The sequence below is a fragment of the Blastomyces dermatitidis genome (assembly GCF_000003525.1).
Source record: "Blastomyces dermatitidis ER-3 genomic scaffold supercont1.3, whole genome shotgun sequence".
NCBI lineage: Eukaryota > Fungi > Ascomycota > Eurotiomycetes > Onygenales > Ajellomycetaceae > Blastomyces > Blastomyces dermatitidis.
Window position 1 is genome coordinate 3,289,483 of NW_025544776.1, and position 17,772 is coordinate 3,307,254.

Here is a 17,772-nt window from a genome sequence, read left to right on the forward strand (position 1 = left end):
GGCGGAGCGGTCGCTACGGCAACGTCACTAGGGCGGATGCTACAGTAATCATCAACACCCTCTCTTGCTATTGTGAGAGAGGTTGAACGTGGTTGGTTGTTGTTATCTAACTAGTAGCTAGTGGAAGCTAAATATATGTGTGTGGGTCACGTGGGTTAGGGCTTGTGTAGTAGCTCCAACACCCCCCCATGCTACGCAGGCCAGTTAATCCACGCAGTCAAAAGCACTCAAATCATTCAAATCTGCAATAAAAATTAATTACAAAAAGTAAAGTCTAGTTTCCTCAGAAGGACTAGCTTCATACATGAAAAACATAAAAAACATGCAAGAAGAACGCTCAAATTCATTCTTTCAGTATTGATATTACCCCCAGTTGTTCTAACGCCGCGGGATCTCATTCTTATTATTTTTGTGGTTTTCATCGTCATAGGCATAGGCATAGGTCATCGGCATAGGTCATCGGCATAGGTCATCGGCATAGGTCATCATATGGGCAATCGGTGGCCCGGCATCATATAGGCACTGGGGCCTGGCATCGTAGGCACTGTGGCCTGGCATCATATAGGCACTGGGGCCTGGCATCATATAGGCACTGTGGCCTGGCATCGTAGGCACTGAGGCCTGGCATCATATAGGCACTGTGGCCTGGCATCATATAGACACTGGGGCCTGGCATCGTTATCGGTATTTCCATCGTTTTGGCGTCGATATTGGCGGTCATCATGAGCATCATTAGAAGACTTGCTCAGTATTGTAGCATACAGGTGTAGCAGCATCATCATCATTGACCTTCTTTCTATTCTTCCAATCTGCAGGTCATTTCTCTAGGTGTTCAAACCAGCAGCTTGATTCATCATGGCCTTCCATCTTGCAGACAGTGTATTTCTTCTTGATGTTCTTATTATCCTTCACATCCTTGATGGCATCTTTGTTATTCTTTGTGTCATTTCTGATATTTTTATCATCCAATGGCAGGCGGAGTAGTATATCCCTGCAGAGATCAAGAAAATCATCTTCTAGTGATATGACATTATCATCCTTTGCTGCATAGTCCATGTGATCTCTGATAAAGATTGACCACTTCTTGGTGAGACTGTTGAGAAGCTTGTCAAAGAAGCTTGTCAAAGAATATGAAGTTGAAAATATTAGCATATTCAAGGTGAATATACTCAATGCAGATTGTAAGCAGACATTCTATGAACAAGTGATTGAAGTCATTATAGATGGCAGTTGCACTGATATCATTGAATTTCTTGAACAGATGAGCTCTGCAGATTTTCATTCATTCTGAAAAGAATGCTGCTATGATGTTTCATAGAGCAGCAGAACTTAGAGAATCTTGAAGTATAGTAAAAAGAGATTTAACTTCAATAGAAATAGAAGATCATATAAAATTATATAGTTAGAAGTTGTATTCCTCTCAGAATCATTTCATATTCTTAGAGACATTCTTCAAGAGCTTGTTAGTGAGAATATCTTCTATATAAGATTACTTAATAACAAGCAGAATCTCTTTCTTTCAAATGAGATAATCAGATGTTGATTTGAGAAGATCTGATTTTTAAAGATATTTAACATATTCATAGAATTCTTGAAGAACTCTGCTTAGTACAGAGATATTCTTATAATTCTGAAGATAAGCAGTAAGATCAGAGCTTAGATCATTGTCATCATTAACAGTAGCTGTAGTAGTAGAATTGTTAAAAGCTCTTATCTAACATAGTTCTTTATTCATCTGAGTAATACATCATCTCAAGACAGCAGCTTCATCAGCTATATTATCATTATCTTGATTATTGTTATTATATGATGATTTTCTCACAGTTATTGAGATTGAAAAGAATTTAGATGTAGTAGTTTAATTCTCTGAAGTCTCTTCATAGTTGATTGATCTTGTATTAACAGATATTTAATATGAGGTATTTGAATGAAAAAAGCAGCTATTTGAAAAGCTTATTATATGATTATTGCATGATTATAATGCCTTGTAGAAGTGTAAGAGCTTCATAATCTGTGAGAGAGATTGAACATGATTGATTGTTATTATCTAACTAGTAGCTAGTGAAAGCTAAATATATGTGTGTGAGTCACATAAGTTAGAACTTGTGTAGTAGCTTCAACAGCTATGTTGGTGATTACTACACCTATTCTAGTCACGTGCTACTTCAATCTATTCATTTAGTGTAACTCGCGTAGTTAGATTACAACATAACAATGTTATTCTTCAAGAGATTATGAAGCTCTTATTAAGCTAATGAAAATCACTGAAATAATATGTTAACTATATCTTCACATATTATTACATGTGTCTAGATGTTTTTTATGAGTAATTAAACTCATGATTAATCTAAGATCTGAGAAGATATCTGACTTAATAAAAGAATACATGTCTTTGAGATGAAGAAATGAGAAGATATCAGAATAGCAGATACAAGATCACAGATTATTATTAATATTAATAATAAACTGAAAAGTGACTGTCTCTGAGATATTTAAGCTGAATAAAACCATTGTAGAGAAACAGTCTGATAAGTTCAATAATAAAATATAAAGACTTAGTTAAAGATATCAGTGAGATATCAGATAATATAGAAGACTTAAATAATTAGAATAATAATAGCTCTGTGAGTAAGAAGACTTATATAAGACTAGAAATTACAAGACTTCAGTATGAAGTTAAGTGAATAAAGATAGATAGAGATGAAAATAAAGAGCTTAGTATAGATTTAGTAAACTATTTTTAATAGAAGAGTAGAATATCTGTATTAATAAAGATTCTTAATAAATTCAGAGATTAAATAAAATTTATAAAGAAGTCTGTTATACTCACTAACTCTGTAAATTATTCTATATAAAAAGAAGAGATTCTGCTTACAGTAAGATAATCTGAAACAGATAATATTCTTAATAATAAGTAGATTAATTCTGATAAGAATATTAGTATAAATATACAATATTTTTAATCAGAATGAAATATCTGATTATATAACTATATATAATCTGCAATTACTCTGCAGATTAAATCTCACTTTATTATACTTAAGAAGTTTTAACTATCTGCTTATTCTCTATAATCTGTTATAGAGAATAATTTCACTGAGAGATCTGTTATCTGTAGAACTTATCTATTTTAAGAATTGATTAAGATGATATTAAAATCAAAGAGTTCTGATCACATATTTATCAAATATTTAATTATAATCAGAACTGATTATATCTGATTGAAATATAATATCAAAGATTTCATATTTTTCAACAGACTTTTTACAGAGATTAGTAAAGATTGATTATCTTTTATAAAGAATTAAATAAATGTAATAGAGAAGAATGAGAATGCTAAAACACTTAAAAATAATTTCATAAGATTATATTCAGATATTCTTCTATAATTGTTAGCTACTGATAAATCTTTCATCTCTGATGAAAAGATCTCTGTAAATAATACTCAAGATTTCAACAGAAAGAATAAAAAGAATAAGAAGAAGAAGAAGATCTCTGAGAATAAGAATAAAGATTTCATCAAGCTGAATAGAAAGAATAATAATGCTATTAAAACATGTTATTATTATCAGAAGATTGATCACATTTAAACAGATTACTGATTGAAATTTCCTGAAAAACACTCTACTAGTCACAGTAAGAATAAGAATAAGAATGAGAATGAAACAGGCTCAGCATCAGTTTATAATGTCATTGAGTAAGTATTTTATACAACAGAAACAGTCTATTCTACTGATCAAACTAGTAAAGATATCTGAGTTCTGAACTCTGAATTCAGTGCTCATACTACATCTTATAAGAATCTCATATCAATAGTATTATAGAAGATTAATATCATATTAAAGATGACTGACAGATTAACAGCTTCTGCAGCAGCTATAGAGAAGATAAATATATTAGTTGAAGAAGTGAATCTGCTGCTGCAGAATATCTACTACATTCTCAAGCTGAAGATGAATCTTATGAGTTTTGAGAAGCTTGTATATCAGAGCTATATATATAAGTAACTGATCTATGAGAATACTTATTTAATCTTACTAATCTCTTCTGACAAGATGTTGAGTTTTACTGTTAAATTGAGTGATAAGAATATCTACATTCTGAGAAAATAATTAATAACTAGAGACCTGATTTGATTTACAATGTTAAATAATGAATTTAAATCTGTCAAAATTCTACAATCTGTAGAGAAAAAAGATTCTCTGCTAGCATTGCTTAATAAGAATATCGAGATTGTTAAATACACAATGCTACAATGATATCAAAAGCTTGATCATCTCAATCTCATGAATATCACTAAATTAACAGCAGATTCATGACTGAAAATGAGAATTAAGAGTGACAGAGCTTTGCTGTTCTGCAAGATCTGTGTACACACAAAAATGACACATTTAATATTTATATCAATGACAAGAACTGTCAAATCTGTGATGAGATTCTTTATGAATCTTGTAGATAATGACTGTACACTATATAATAAAATCAATCTCTCTACTCATAAGAGAGCTAATTATTGAATGAGTATTACAGATGATATCACACACTACAGATGAATTATTCTTATGATATCAAAGAGTGAGATCACTGCACATTTAATGATCTTTATTGATAGAATTGAGATCACTACTTAACATTGAATTGAGACTTTACACTGAGATGACAGAGATGAATTTAAAAGTAATGAATTAAAGATCTACTATCAGTGAAAAGAGATCACATATAAAATCACTACATCTGATACATCACAGTTCAACAGCTCTGCAGAATATATCAATCATATTGTAAATGAAAAGACAAGAAGCTTACTATTCAACAGCAGGCTTGCAAGAGAACTTTGAAGTAAAGTTATTTAAGTCACAGTCATGATAATTAACACATCTTCAATATCAATAAAGATTTACAGATATCAGAGAGAAACCTCATTATTCTCTTTTAAAGCTTAAACAGATATTCAATCTTCTGCTCATTGAATACACAGATGAGAATGTAAGATGTATAAGAAGAATCTGAAGATTATCAATAAGCTCACAGATAGAACTAATAGCAAGCAATGATAATTAGTTGAATATCAAGAACTGTATTAATATTATATCTAAGACTCTGCAATCTGAAAGCTTGAGATTGTAAGAGATATTATTTTTAATGAAGAATTGACAACAGAAGAAGCACTGACAAATGTCATTAGAGAAGTAGTCAAACTGTCAGAGAAATTGAATATTCTTAACATTATAAAAAGATAATAACACTGTCTTCTAAGAAGACTTGCAAAGAATAAATCTGATGTTTTAAAGATACTTGCTGATGATGATATGAACAGTGCACTGAAACTGATATATCTACTAGATGATGAGACAGAACTTGTTGATAATGATATGAATAACTCTGTGAATTGTGGTTCGGAAGAACGTACGACTGTCGGATAATAACGCGGCCGCTTCCGAACTAGCTTATGAGTGTAAAGGGGGGGCCATAGTGGCCACTAATTAATTTAGTGTATGATATTACAATATATAAGAAGCCAGTGTATGCCTGTAATTATACACTGACTTAAGCAATCTTTGAATCACATCTGATAGCATGTCTAAAAACTGGTGAGAAGTGCAGACTTCTTCAGAGTGTGATAATTCTATTTATAAAGTGATTTATAGTTATCATGTCAGTGTGGTTCTAGAACATCTCAAAAGATAGTGTATGAAGAGTGATGAGTGAAAGAGCATTTGATTGATACTGCTTTGCTTATTGAGAGAAAACTTCATGTCCAGGCGAATGCCATGTATGAGATGCGAATGAATGAGATGTGAGAAAGGAAATGAGAGCAGTGAACCAGATTCAAAGAAGTTCACTCCCTACTCAAAAGAAGGATAAAAAGAGAGAGGTAGTCATCACTGAAGTCATACAATGATAACAGAAATCATATAATGATATAGTGATATAATGATACAGTGATATAATAATAGATATTGTATAATTAATGAGAAATCACTGAAATAAATATCTTCTCTAGCTGATATGAACAACACTCTTCTCTGCTACCTGAACTGAAAGATATGCAGAAACTCTCAGAGAGTTTACTTAAAGCAGTAAGAAAAACAGCTGAAATTGCTGAACTGAAATTGAAACTTCATATATATATGAGAATTCTAAATGAGATTGAGGTCTTGTGTATACAGTGACAGGCTGAGATGAAAGCTAAACAATAATTGATATTTGCTGTGAATCAAGTATTCACTATAAAGAGCTTTGTCAACACAATCATCATTATTAATAAGAATAGAGAAAATCAGATCTTAGATCTGCAGTGAGAGATTGAATATTTATACAGATAAATGACTACACTGAATCTGAAGATTCTATCACAATTGTTTATAATCTCTTCAGAAGTGTACACATCATTGAAGATCACTGCACAGAATGAGAATCTGAGTATGAACTATATTAAGTCAGAAGATCTGTTGAAGCTATTAAGCTTCAATGATAATTGAAAAAATGATACTGCAATCAGCTGACTAAGTCAGATATGATTATATTATCAGATTGAATGTGAACTCATAAACAGACAGTCAATGAAATTTCAACAAGTCTTAAAATCTGCTGTATTTCTATGTAAAAAAGTGAAGTTATTATGAATAACTGATGAAAAGATGAATCTCACAGATCTGAAGTGATATTCATTCTTACAAACATGAAATGAGTTTTTCAAATGAATCTTGCATAACTTTGAGAAAGTGAATGTATGAGATAAGTGTTATAAACACTTCACTGAGTGTAGATAAGTGAGTGATCTTATATTATACTTCACACACTTCAGCTTATACTATCTTATGTTAAATGAAGAGCTTTCAACATCTTTCTGTTTACAGATCTTCATTTATAATCTTACATCTGAGTTGAGAGTGAAATGGAAATACTTAACCTTGTAATCAGGTATGATGAAAGAAGCATATAACATTCTTATTATACAGAAACAAGTGAGTCAATTATGATAGAAAATACTGTAATTGAGTATGTCTCAGTAAAGAATGAGTAATCAGACTTCTATAATACAAGCTATACATCTGAATGCAATGAATCTAGATCTGAATGTCATTGCTAAAGTGCTGAATTCTCTGAAAAAGAGATCTTCTGAGTGAAAATCTTAATATTATGAGTATTAAGCTTGCTTCAACTGCAGATGCTAAAATTATGATGTAAAAGATTGCACTCAGCATGTACAGTCAAGAGAAGCAAGAGAGTTAAAAAACTAGCAGAATTAGTGAGCTCAGAGATACTTGCTGATATTCTATGAAAAGTCTTCAAAGTGAAAGAGATGTCTGTGTTAGATGACTCTCTGAATTCTGTGAATGCAAAGAAGAAGCAGGCTTCTGAATAAGATATGAGTGAGAATGATGAAGTGAATGCTCATCTCAATACCTTAAGACCTGAAATGTTAATGTATAAGAGACACTTGAATAAGAATTGAGAGATGACTGCAAAAGTGTTAGTGAATACAGAAGCTTCTATGCAATATATTAATGATTATATAATTTGAAGATTGAAAGAGATTCACTGAGTGAAGAATTTCTGATGTATAAGATTATCTGATAATTAATATTTAATATCATCTGCAAGAGTAAGAGTTCTCTTGCACTTCAGAGAATAATCTTGCTATATTTGAGTGTGAGAGCTGCAGAATGTGAAATACAATCTTATTCTTGAACTTCATTGATTTCAAAGGTTCAATCTGCAGATTCAATGATGTACATGTCATATGCAGTTGACTGATAGAAAGAAAACAGTTTATACAATTCTATTAACTGATATGAGAAGGACATTTCATGTCTCTGATATAGAAGGATTAAATCTGCTTATACATCAATAAGTAAAGAGAATGATTTGTAAGACCTCATCTGAAAGCATTCTGTATATCATATAAGATCTGAAAGCAGAGAAAATCAAGATAAAAGATATATAAGAGAACAAGTGTATGAAGAAGCTTCTGAAGAAGTATGAGAAGATCTTTTGAACAGATCTTTCACTGTAATTGCTGCTGAAACAAGGATTTGTACATGAGATTGACATGAGAGATGCAAAACCAGTCAACCAGAATGTGTACTCTCTGTCACAAATGCATCTTGAAGAACAGAAGTGTCAGATCACAGATCTTCTAGAATATAGTCTCATATAATTCTCATCAAGTGCATGAGGCTTTTCAGTTCTATTTGTGAAAAAGACAGATAGAGAGTGATGAATATGTATTGATTATCAAGCACTCAACAAGCTTATAATTAAGAATGAATATTCACTATCACAGATTCAACAATAGTTGAATACAGTTGAAAACATCTGATATCTATCAAAGATTGATCTTCTCTCAGAATACTGACAGATCTGTGTAGACAAACTATCAGTTCTGTGAACTGTGTTTAATACACAATGAGAGAAGTTCAAATTCCTGACAATGTCATTCAGTCTGACAAATGCATCTGTCATCTTTCAAATGATGATGAATATAATTCTTTATAAACAGAATGAAATCTCATGTCTTGTATATCTTAATAATATTCTAGTCTTTTCAAACTTATATAATGAACATCTGAAGTATCTTGATAAAGTACTTATAACTCTGACAGAGTATAAGCTCTACACTAAATCAATCAAGTGTGTGTTTGAAATGAAAGAGTTGAAGTTCATAGAATATGTAGTAAGTGATGACTGTATATATCTCATTCTGAAGAAATTGAATGTCATAGTGAATTGACCGCAGCTGAGAAACATATATTATATATAACAGTTTCTTGAGTTAATCTCATATTACTGCAGATTCATCAAGAATTTCACATGAATATCTGCATCACTCTCAGATCTCTTAAGAGAAATGAATGTAAATCTGTGAAAGAAGAAGTTTTATTCAATTATCTGAAATGCTGTGTGTGAAGAGGCTTTTCTCACACTGAGAAAATATATAATAACATTCTCAGTGCTTATTCAATCAGATTGTGATAAACCTTTCTACATTGAGACAGACACATCTGAATGAGCTATCAGAGACACTCTTCTACAGATGAATAAGAAGGACAAGCTGCATCTGATGATATATAATGATAGAAAACTATCAGGTGCTAAGCTCAATTACTCAGTGCATGAAAAGAAATTACTAGTGATTAAGTATGTACTGATGTTATGAAATAGATATATTGATAACAAGTATATAACAATGATAATCATGGATTATGAAAGTCTTATCTATCTACAATTAATGATAAAATCTTTCAAATACTTAGCATGTTAGATCTCAGAGTTTCAAGTGTATAATCTTCATATTAAATACTGAAAGAGATCAGATACTGTAATATCTGACACAATCAGTTATAGATCTGATTTCATGAGTGAGAGTTCTGTGAATTAGATACAAGAGATGTTTGTATTAAACATACTGAGAGAATGCAAGAAATCAGAATGAGTGAATATCATAATCTCTCACTTGAAGAATGACAAGATGTCAGATAACAAGTATCTCATAAGAGTAGTAGAAGAGATACTTTCAAACTTCAAGCTGAGAAAATTGAAAAATGATGTTGTGTTTTACTGTGATCTAGAATATGCAGAAGCTTTCTATCTAAAACCTTCATTTAAATATGACTTAGTAACTCACATGCATAAGGAATTCAGTCACTTAGAAAGTTCTAAACTCATGAATGTACTTGAATTAAGAGTATACTGGCCAAGCATGGCTGAGAACATTCAGACATATACTTACAAGTGCCTGAATTATCAGGTCATGAAAGAATCTAAGAAAGAGTTAGAATGTAAGAAAGTGTAACATCAGATGAAGTATATAATACAACTGTTCAAATAATGAAGAGTGAATCTCATAGACATATTATTGTGAATATTAAATAAAAATCAATGAATAATCACTGCTATTGATTACACTACTGACTTATCAGTTATGAAAGCAGTTTCAGAGAGGACAGAGAAGATGATGATAAAGTTTCTACATGATGAAATCTATATCAACTATAAAATACTGTGTGAGATTCTAACTGATAATAATATGAACCTTGTAGAAGAAGTGATGAGGCATTTTATAAGCCAGTTACAGATAAGACATTGTAGAACAATGTCATATCATCTGCAGATGAATGAAAAGATGAAATACTTGAATAAAATCTTGAGCAACATGCTGATGAAATATCTAGTGAGCAAGCCTATGAGATTATGAGATGAATATCTCAGTCAGATGCTATTAGCCACGCGAATTCAGCAGCATGCAGTCTTCAAGTGTTCATCATTCTACCTGTTGTATGAATTGCATCCGCGCATCTCAGAGAATGCTTCAGAAAAGATGAGAGAGAAAATAACAGTCACAGACACAGAATCAAGATTGAAAGAGATCAGTCATGTATATATAAAAGCTAATAAGTTACTTCTGAACTGAGCAATTCAATTGAAAAGAATACAAGACTCACTTGTTAAGAAATTGAGTCTCAAGATGAGAATATAAGTTCTTATACACAATGAGAGTTCTGAGAAGTTTCAATCTAGATGATTTGAGTTATATAAAATACTCAAATCACATTCTCTGAGAATATATGCATTGAAAGAATCAGAGAGATGAGTCTTATATAACTTAATAAATGATTCATGACTTATGAAAGTAAAGATACAAGACTCAAGCAGATTATGATTATTCACAGCACTATTATCAGTGTTGAAAAAGAAGAAGTTTACAATTGAAAAGTCTTGTGAAGTAAGAGAAATTATAGATGTTTATAAATCAGATAATCTCACTTATTCTGATCTTTTCACAATTATAAGAAAAGAATGAGAAGAAATGAAGAAATCAGATGAATATCACACTTTAATAAATAATGAGACTGTAGCTGATTGTATGATAACATGCTGCAGACAGTGAGTACAATGCAGTAAAGAGCAGTCTTAAAGCAGCAGACTTGTATATGAATCAGATTATAGAAGAAAAAGAAATTCAGAGTTGAATTTAACTGTTTATATCAGTTTAATTGCAGAGAGCACAGAGGATGAACTATCTGAAACATCTGTGAATATGTGAGATTAAATCATCTCAACCTCTGAGAATGCTCAGAGATCAGATGAGGTTAGTTTTGATGAACTATTCACTGTAGTGATCTGAGCAGGCAAAGAGAGACAGTATAATGTGTGAGACAGAATTATAAAAGATGAAAGCTGCTGAATCTAGTCACTGAATACTGTATTATATAGAGATTGTATAAGAGTAGTGACTAGCAGATAAAGAAAAAGTGTAAGAAAAGAAAAGAAATAATAAATTGATTATCAACTGTAAGAATCAGCTGTAAAAGACAAATGTTATCATACATATCTCATTCATTTTCATATATCACACATTTAATCTATTTCCAATGCCATGTCACCTGAAAAACATCAAAAACAAAGGAAATCTCAAAACTCAAGATCTGCAAGAGATTCAAGAGCTGTAAGCTGCTCTTACAATAACATCACACATGTCTCTGATTCCTCTATTACTCTGTATATGACATTAATGTCATTTATCACAAGATTGACTGGAATGCCAATATAGAAATGTGTACATATACATGTAGAAAAATCAAAGAAGAGCGCGGAACTCACAGAATCAGAAGTCAGAGCAGAGGAAGCAGAGGCAGAAGAAATGAAAGAAGAAGATGCAGAACTGAATAAATGATGATGAAAGTCATCTGAGATTAAATACTTATGACCTGATGTGCGCACAACCTTCCCTGCAGAGAAGAAAGAGAAAGTGATGAAAGAAGCTTAAGAGTGAGAGAGAGTAGTCTCAGTGATGTTATCATCTTTGATTAGAATGATCTCTGATGTCAGAGCAACTAAGAATCATTATTAGCATATAAAAATCACAAAATCAGAGATGAGAATAGTTACTGAATAAACACTCACTGATCTTAGAGTTGTACACACAATTACAACACATACAAGGCTTCTCAGAAAGAGAGAGAGAGACATAAGAGAATGCAGAAAGCAGAACACAGTATATGAACAGCTCATTCTCATAATAATATCTCAGACAAGATGTACAAGTCTCATACTTATAAGTGTAAAAGAGTATGACATCTGCATTTCTGTTTCTGAAAACACAGATATCTTTTGCCTGCATTATGAAGTTGAATGATAGATGTTAAAGAATAGACTGATACAGATCTATTATTCTGAAGATATTCATCAGAGTGAATATATCTGCAATATTGAATTTAACAGTCATGAAAAGTTTCTTAGTGTCTGTGAATGTCATGACTTTATACACAGTAAAACCTATAATAATTTTTCCTAAGAATAGAAAAAGAGTTACTTCTGAACTGAGCAATTCAATTAAAAAGATAAAAAGAAAAAGACTTACAATCTCAACACTGTTGAGAAGAGAGATGATACTCTGATATGAATAAATAATTGTCTTATTATGAATATTTAAAATGAATATAATAATCAGCATCTGTGACTGAGCTTCAGATAGTTATGTTGTACACAGTCTTTATACAATAAATTGTTCTGAGAGTCAGTAAGAAGAACAGAAGTGTACATGCTGAGAAATGTAGTTTATTAAGTCTACACAACATCTTCTTGAAATGAGAAGAGCTGATAACAAAAGCAGAGATAGTAAAACCAGAAGTAGCAGGAGTAGAGATCACAGAAACAGAGATAGAGAGAGTGAGAGAATCAGACACAGAGATAAGTGTAGAAGATTAAGAGAGAGTAGCAGAGAAAGAAGCAGTAGAAGAGACAGAGAGAGACACAGAAGACTTAATTATCTGTGTTATATATAACACAGACAATTTCTTTATAATTGCATTCTTCAAGTTCTTAATCAATGATTCAACATTGAGTTCACTATTATTAATGAATATGAATCTGTCAATGTATAAAGATTCTATATAAATAAAAACAAACATATCAGTATCTGTGTTCATATAAAATTGTGTCAGAAAACATGATCAGAAACCTGCTGAGAAGGAAATAATTAAGAGTATATAAGAAGATAAAGAAGATGTGTCATTCATGATAATATATTCTAATAATTATTAGAAGATAAACAAGTTCTGATTATGTTTCACAATGTATTACACTTACTGTTAACAAACTGCCTGATATGAGCACTATGATAATGCTTGTTGTGAGAACAGAGAGTCATTGTCAGAAATGTGTATAATGTAATAGATGAACAAATAGAAAGAGTTGAACAGAAGAAGAAGTAGAAATCTGAGATAGTAATGATATTTAATAATGATGATGATGAAGAAGATGATTGAAAAATGAAAAAAGTTAGTGAATGAGTGATATATTATAGTGAAAGTTTCTTTGTGAGAGTGTACACAGAATGCTAGCTGAATCAGAGATAGGTCACATAATTATGAAACACTAGTGGCGAGCTAATCCGCATGAAGCTAGAGCATATGACATGGTCACGTGAGTGTGACTGAATCTGGTGAAGAAGAATGTGATTCAGAAGAATGTATGACTGTTGAATAATAACACAGCTGCTTCTGAACTAGCTTATGAGTGTAAAGAGAGGGCCATAGCGGCCACTAATTAATTTAGCGTACGATATTATAATATATAAGAAGCCGGCGTACGCCTGTAATCATACGCTGGCTTAAGCAATCTTTGAATCACAGAATGATGAAGATTCTGTACTCAGTGTTCTTAATGATTATCTGATCACACTGACAGTAGACTGACCGTGTGACCGTGTCTGGAACCAGGACCAGATTTTTTGATAGTTTCATTACCAATTCAACTGATCCCATTAAACCACGAACTCGCTCGATTTTTCGAATAAGAACCCGCCGATAGATCCATCGAAAAGCCCTCGATCATACGAGCATTCTGACCCCATCGCCGACCGCATACCCTGTGTGGTGGTGGAGTTATCCAGCCAAACGTGAACCGGACGTTGTTCGAAGCTCCTGTGTGGGATTATCCCCCGTTCTCCCCTACCACACCACAACCCCGGGCCAGAGTGCCATACAAATTGTAAGGTGAAGTGACCTAGCCATATGCACCAATCTTCTCGATTTTGGAAGATCCCCGACCTGTAGTTGTGGAGATATCCGAGGAGCGACCTCCGCGAAAACCCTGTCCATCTTTGATGTTCCAAAACACCAACGCCAAGTCTCACCCTCGTACCGCCCTTCCCAATCTGGCCCATCCCCGGCAGAAAAATACAAAAAGATACCTCAGTGATAATATCAAGCACATAATCAACAGACTCTTCTGAAGTGCAATCTCCACGGTCCGCCACCAGTGTACCTAGACTTCAACACCAAGTCTCACCCCTGTACTACCCCTCTCAATCTGGCCCATCCCCAGCAGAACAATACAAAAAGATACCTCAGCAACAGCATTCAATACATAATCAGTGAACAATGAGTCAACAGCACATCAACAACTATAAAATCAGTATACTTCAAGGTCTGACTGAGCCTTTGATCTCTGCACAGTGAGATATATTAAATCTAGTTTTAATATCTCAATATTCAATAGATTCTGCAAGAGATTGAGAACAGCAACACTAGGTTTCTATTGAATTTGAGAATTAACTCTATATTGATATAATCATTGACAAAGTCTTCTATTTTGAGATATAAATAACCAGTTCCTCTACATCTCGCTGGCAATATTTATATTATTATATAGAAATAGACTTATATTCTCTATAATATCAAGACTCTGAAGAGGGAAAGTCTTGATAGAGAGTATACAGTAGTGCATATCTTAGCAGTTTCTATCTCATTCTTCTGCAGCAGTTAATGCAAAAAAAAAGATCTTAGAAATAGTTTTTTACTTCTCTTGAAAAAGTAAGGTGTTTTTCTCTGGATTTTACACAATATTCTTACAAAGAATTAAAAACAGAGTTGTTTTCTGTCATAATTTCATATTCTTTTAAGTAAGAATTACTTTTTCAGTGGCTGAAGAGCTTTCATTAATACTTAATTCTTTTTTACACTCTTTATTAACTGATTTGAGTTGCACACTTGTTGTGTGAGAAGAATTGAATGATTTAGAATAAAATTGAATAGTTTTAATCAATTTCTCTGCAAAAAATTGATTTATTTTTTGTCAGTTTTTCTCTCAAAAACTGTCATATTATCTGATTTATTATCAATTGATATCATACTTTTCCTCACTGTATCCCAAGAAAGAGATTGTAAAGATTTTATTGATTTATCTTAAAAATCAATTTTAGTTTATTAGATTCTCTTCAAAAATCTAACCTAGTTACTGAACTAGTGTGAAAAAAATCAGGTATTTTATACACAAAAGTCTTTTATTCTTCTTTTGAAACAGTCTGACCAACTTTTCAATTGAAAATAGACTTAGAAATATCTCAATTGAAACAGTCTGATCAACTTTTCATTGAGTGAAAACAATGAGTTCAAAAATACACTCAGTTGATGTGAAAAAAGATACTTTCTCAAATGCTATTCCTGACATTGAAGTTCTGAAGAGAAGAAAGAAAGAAGAAATAGAGAAATAACAAGTTCTTGAAATACAGAAACTTGAAAAAGTAAGCAAGATTCTTGAAAAGCAGTGTCTGAGTGAGATGAATAAAGAAGTTCTGTTAATTCTTCATACTCAGACTAGACAACTACAGGAGATGATCAAGTTCAAACTTGAAATCTCAAATACAGTTTAAAAAACCTTGAAAATTCCTAGTACAATCACTGACTCTTTATCTTGCTCTTCTTCTTTCTTTCTTTCTACTTCTTCTTCTTCTTTGAATCAGAAGAAAACATATGCTCAAGCAGCTGAATCTGCTGTCTCTAAACCTGCTGTCTCAAAACCTGCTCAAAATTCTGAGAAAACTGAGAAGAATACTGCTCATGTCTCTATTCATAGAAAAGTGAAAAAGAAAATGCAAAAAGAGAAAAACTTTCAAATCTCCAGAAATAGAAGACTTATTCTCAAAGTCTCAAACCAGGACATTCTGCAAAGAAACAAGCTAAACTCAAATCTCATTTTCAGAATCAGAAATGAAATTAATTAGCAGTTCTTTTCTCAGTTGATAACTGATATTGAAGTTCAAAAACCAGTTATAGCTTCAATTGAGCCATCATTCTTTGAAAACTTCATTATTCTGACTACAATGCCTGAATTCAGTGCTGAATTCCTTATTCAGAATGAGAATCTCTGAAAGTCAGCAGTAGAATCTTTGTTAAACACAATAATTCTATCTGAAAGAGATGAAAAGTGAGACAAATTCATTCTTTATGATATTTCAGTTGAAATTTTTGACTGTGAAGAAGGAATGCTACTTCTCAAAAATGAATTGAAAGAATACAACTTCATTCAACTGAGAAAGAAGCCTGTATGACTAAATTCAATTGAGTTCAGACAAAGCAGGAGAAATGTCTCTGTTCTAGTATATATAAAAACACTTGAACAGTCAAAGATCTCTGAAGTAAGAGTAGCAGATTTGAAAATGAGAGTTCATGAATACAAAGACTCAAGAATGAATCTCAAAGCTCAAACACAGTGTTCAAACTGTCAAAGATATGAATACTTTGCAATCTCATGTTTTAGAGACTCAAAATGTGCATTCTGTGCCAGAGATCACAAAACTAGTGAGCATAAATGTGAAACATGCTCAAAAAGAGGTGAAATTTGTCAATATACTCTGCTTAAGTGCTCTAATTGCAAAGAAAAACATGCATCTAGCTCAAAAGAATGTATGTTTGCTCCTAGAACTCAAAAGCACTGGAGAAAAGATGAAGCTCAAAGTCAATCTAGAACTGAAGAGAAGACTCAAGTCAGTAAACTCACAACTGCAAGCTCAAAAAGAAGAAACTCTCAATTATCTAAGTCTTCAAACTTCAATTCTCCAGCAAAATGTAAACAGAATTTGAATTCTCAAACTCCTGTTAAGATTAGAGAATTGAGAAATGACTCTGGTGATAAACTAGATATAATGCAAGCAGTTGAGATTCCTACTTTTCAGAACAGTTATAATCTACTATCTGATGATAGTGATTAGACTCTACTCTACTCTCTTTTAGTATGAATATACAACAAAAACAACAAAAAAAGTTTAAAAACTCTTCAAAAATCACATTTATTTAAAATAATGTGGATAGAAACTCAAATTGCATTTATTCTTGTCTTCAAATTGCATTTGAATAAAAAGTTGATTTTATACTGCTTCAGGAGCCGAATTTTGATACTGAGCAAAAATATGTCATTTCTCATTCAAGCTACTACTGCTTTTTACCTCAAAAGTCTGAGATAAAGTCAAGAGTAGTGATCTATGAAAGAAAGAGATCAAGATATCAATTTAATCTAAGATTTGATATCATGTCTGACCCTGATATTCTGATGAGTGATATTATAGATAAAGAAAATGAGTTTGATACTATACAGCTCATAAATATCTATAATGAAAAGTCATTGAAGAAAAATAACAATATCTGGATAATTGATAGAGGATTTCTGAACATAACTTCATCAAGAAACTCTATAATTGCAGGAGATTTCAATACACATCATCTCTGATGAAATTCAGAATGTAAGAGAGCAGTGAGAGCTGATAATCTGATTGAATGAATCTTTGAGCATTCAATAGATTTAGTTAATAAGTCTGATTAACAAACATTCTTTAGAAAAGCCATGAAACAGAAGTCTATTATAGATCTAACATTCATGTCACAAAATCTAATGAAAAGAAGACTTGTAAACTGGTTTATTGATTCAAATGAGACATCAGAATCAGGTCATGAGATTATTTAATTTAATATTGAACTGAGTGAGGAA

The 17,772-nt window shown here is 32.0% G+C and overlaps 3 protein-coding genes across 4 annotated transcripts; all 3 read right to left on the reverse strand.

The window, feature by feature from the left end:
- Positions 1-419: 419 nt before the first annotated feature.
- Positions 420-781, reverse strand: BDCG_16668. Of its 2 annotated transcripts, XM_045425870.1 has the most exons (3): positions 670-752; positions 576-599; positions 420-551 (listed from the first exon to the last, which is right to left on the reverse strand). In XM_045425870.1, the coding sequence occupies exons 1-3, from the start codon at positions 731-733 to the stop codon at positions 457-459; spliced, it is 183 nt and encodes a 60-aa protein (XP_045280275.1). In that variant the 5' UTR covers positions 734-752; the 3' UTR covers positions 420-456. The 2 variants fall into 2 exon arrangements, with proteins under 2 accessions (XP_045280275.1, XP_045280276.1); XM_045425869.1 differs by having other exon boundaries at positions 433-781.
- Positions 782-816: 35 nt separating this feature from the next.
- On the reverse strand, positions 817-1,056 carry BDCG_16669 (uncharacterized protein; the record flags this gene model as incomplete). The annotated part of the gene is made up of 1 exon (XM_045425871.1): positions 817-1,056. The coding sequence occupies one exon, from the start codon at positions 1,054-1,056 to the stop codon at positions 817-819; it is 240 nt and encodes a 79-aa protein (XP_045280277.1).
- Positions 1,057-13,771: 12,715 nt separating this feature from the next.
- Positions 13,772-14,230, reverse strand: BDCG_16670 (uncharacterized protein; the record flags this gene model as incomplete). The annotated part of the gene is made up of 1 exon (XM_045425872.1): positions 13,772-14,230. Exon 1 carries the CDS (start codon positions 14,171-14,173, stop codon positions 13,772-13,774), a length of 402 nt encoding a protein of 133 aa, XP_045280278.1. The 5' UTR covers positions 14,174-14,230.
- Positions 14,231-17,772: the final 3,542 nt, after the last annotated feature.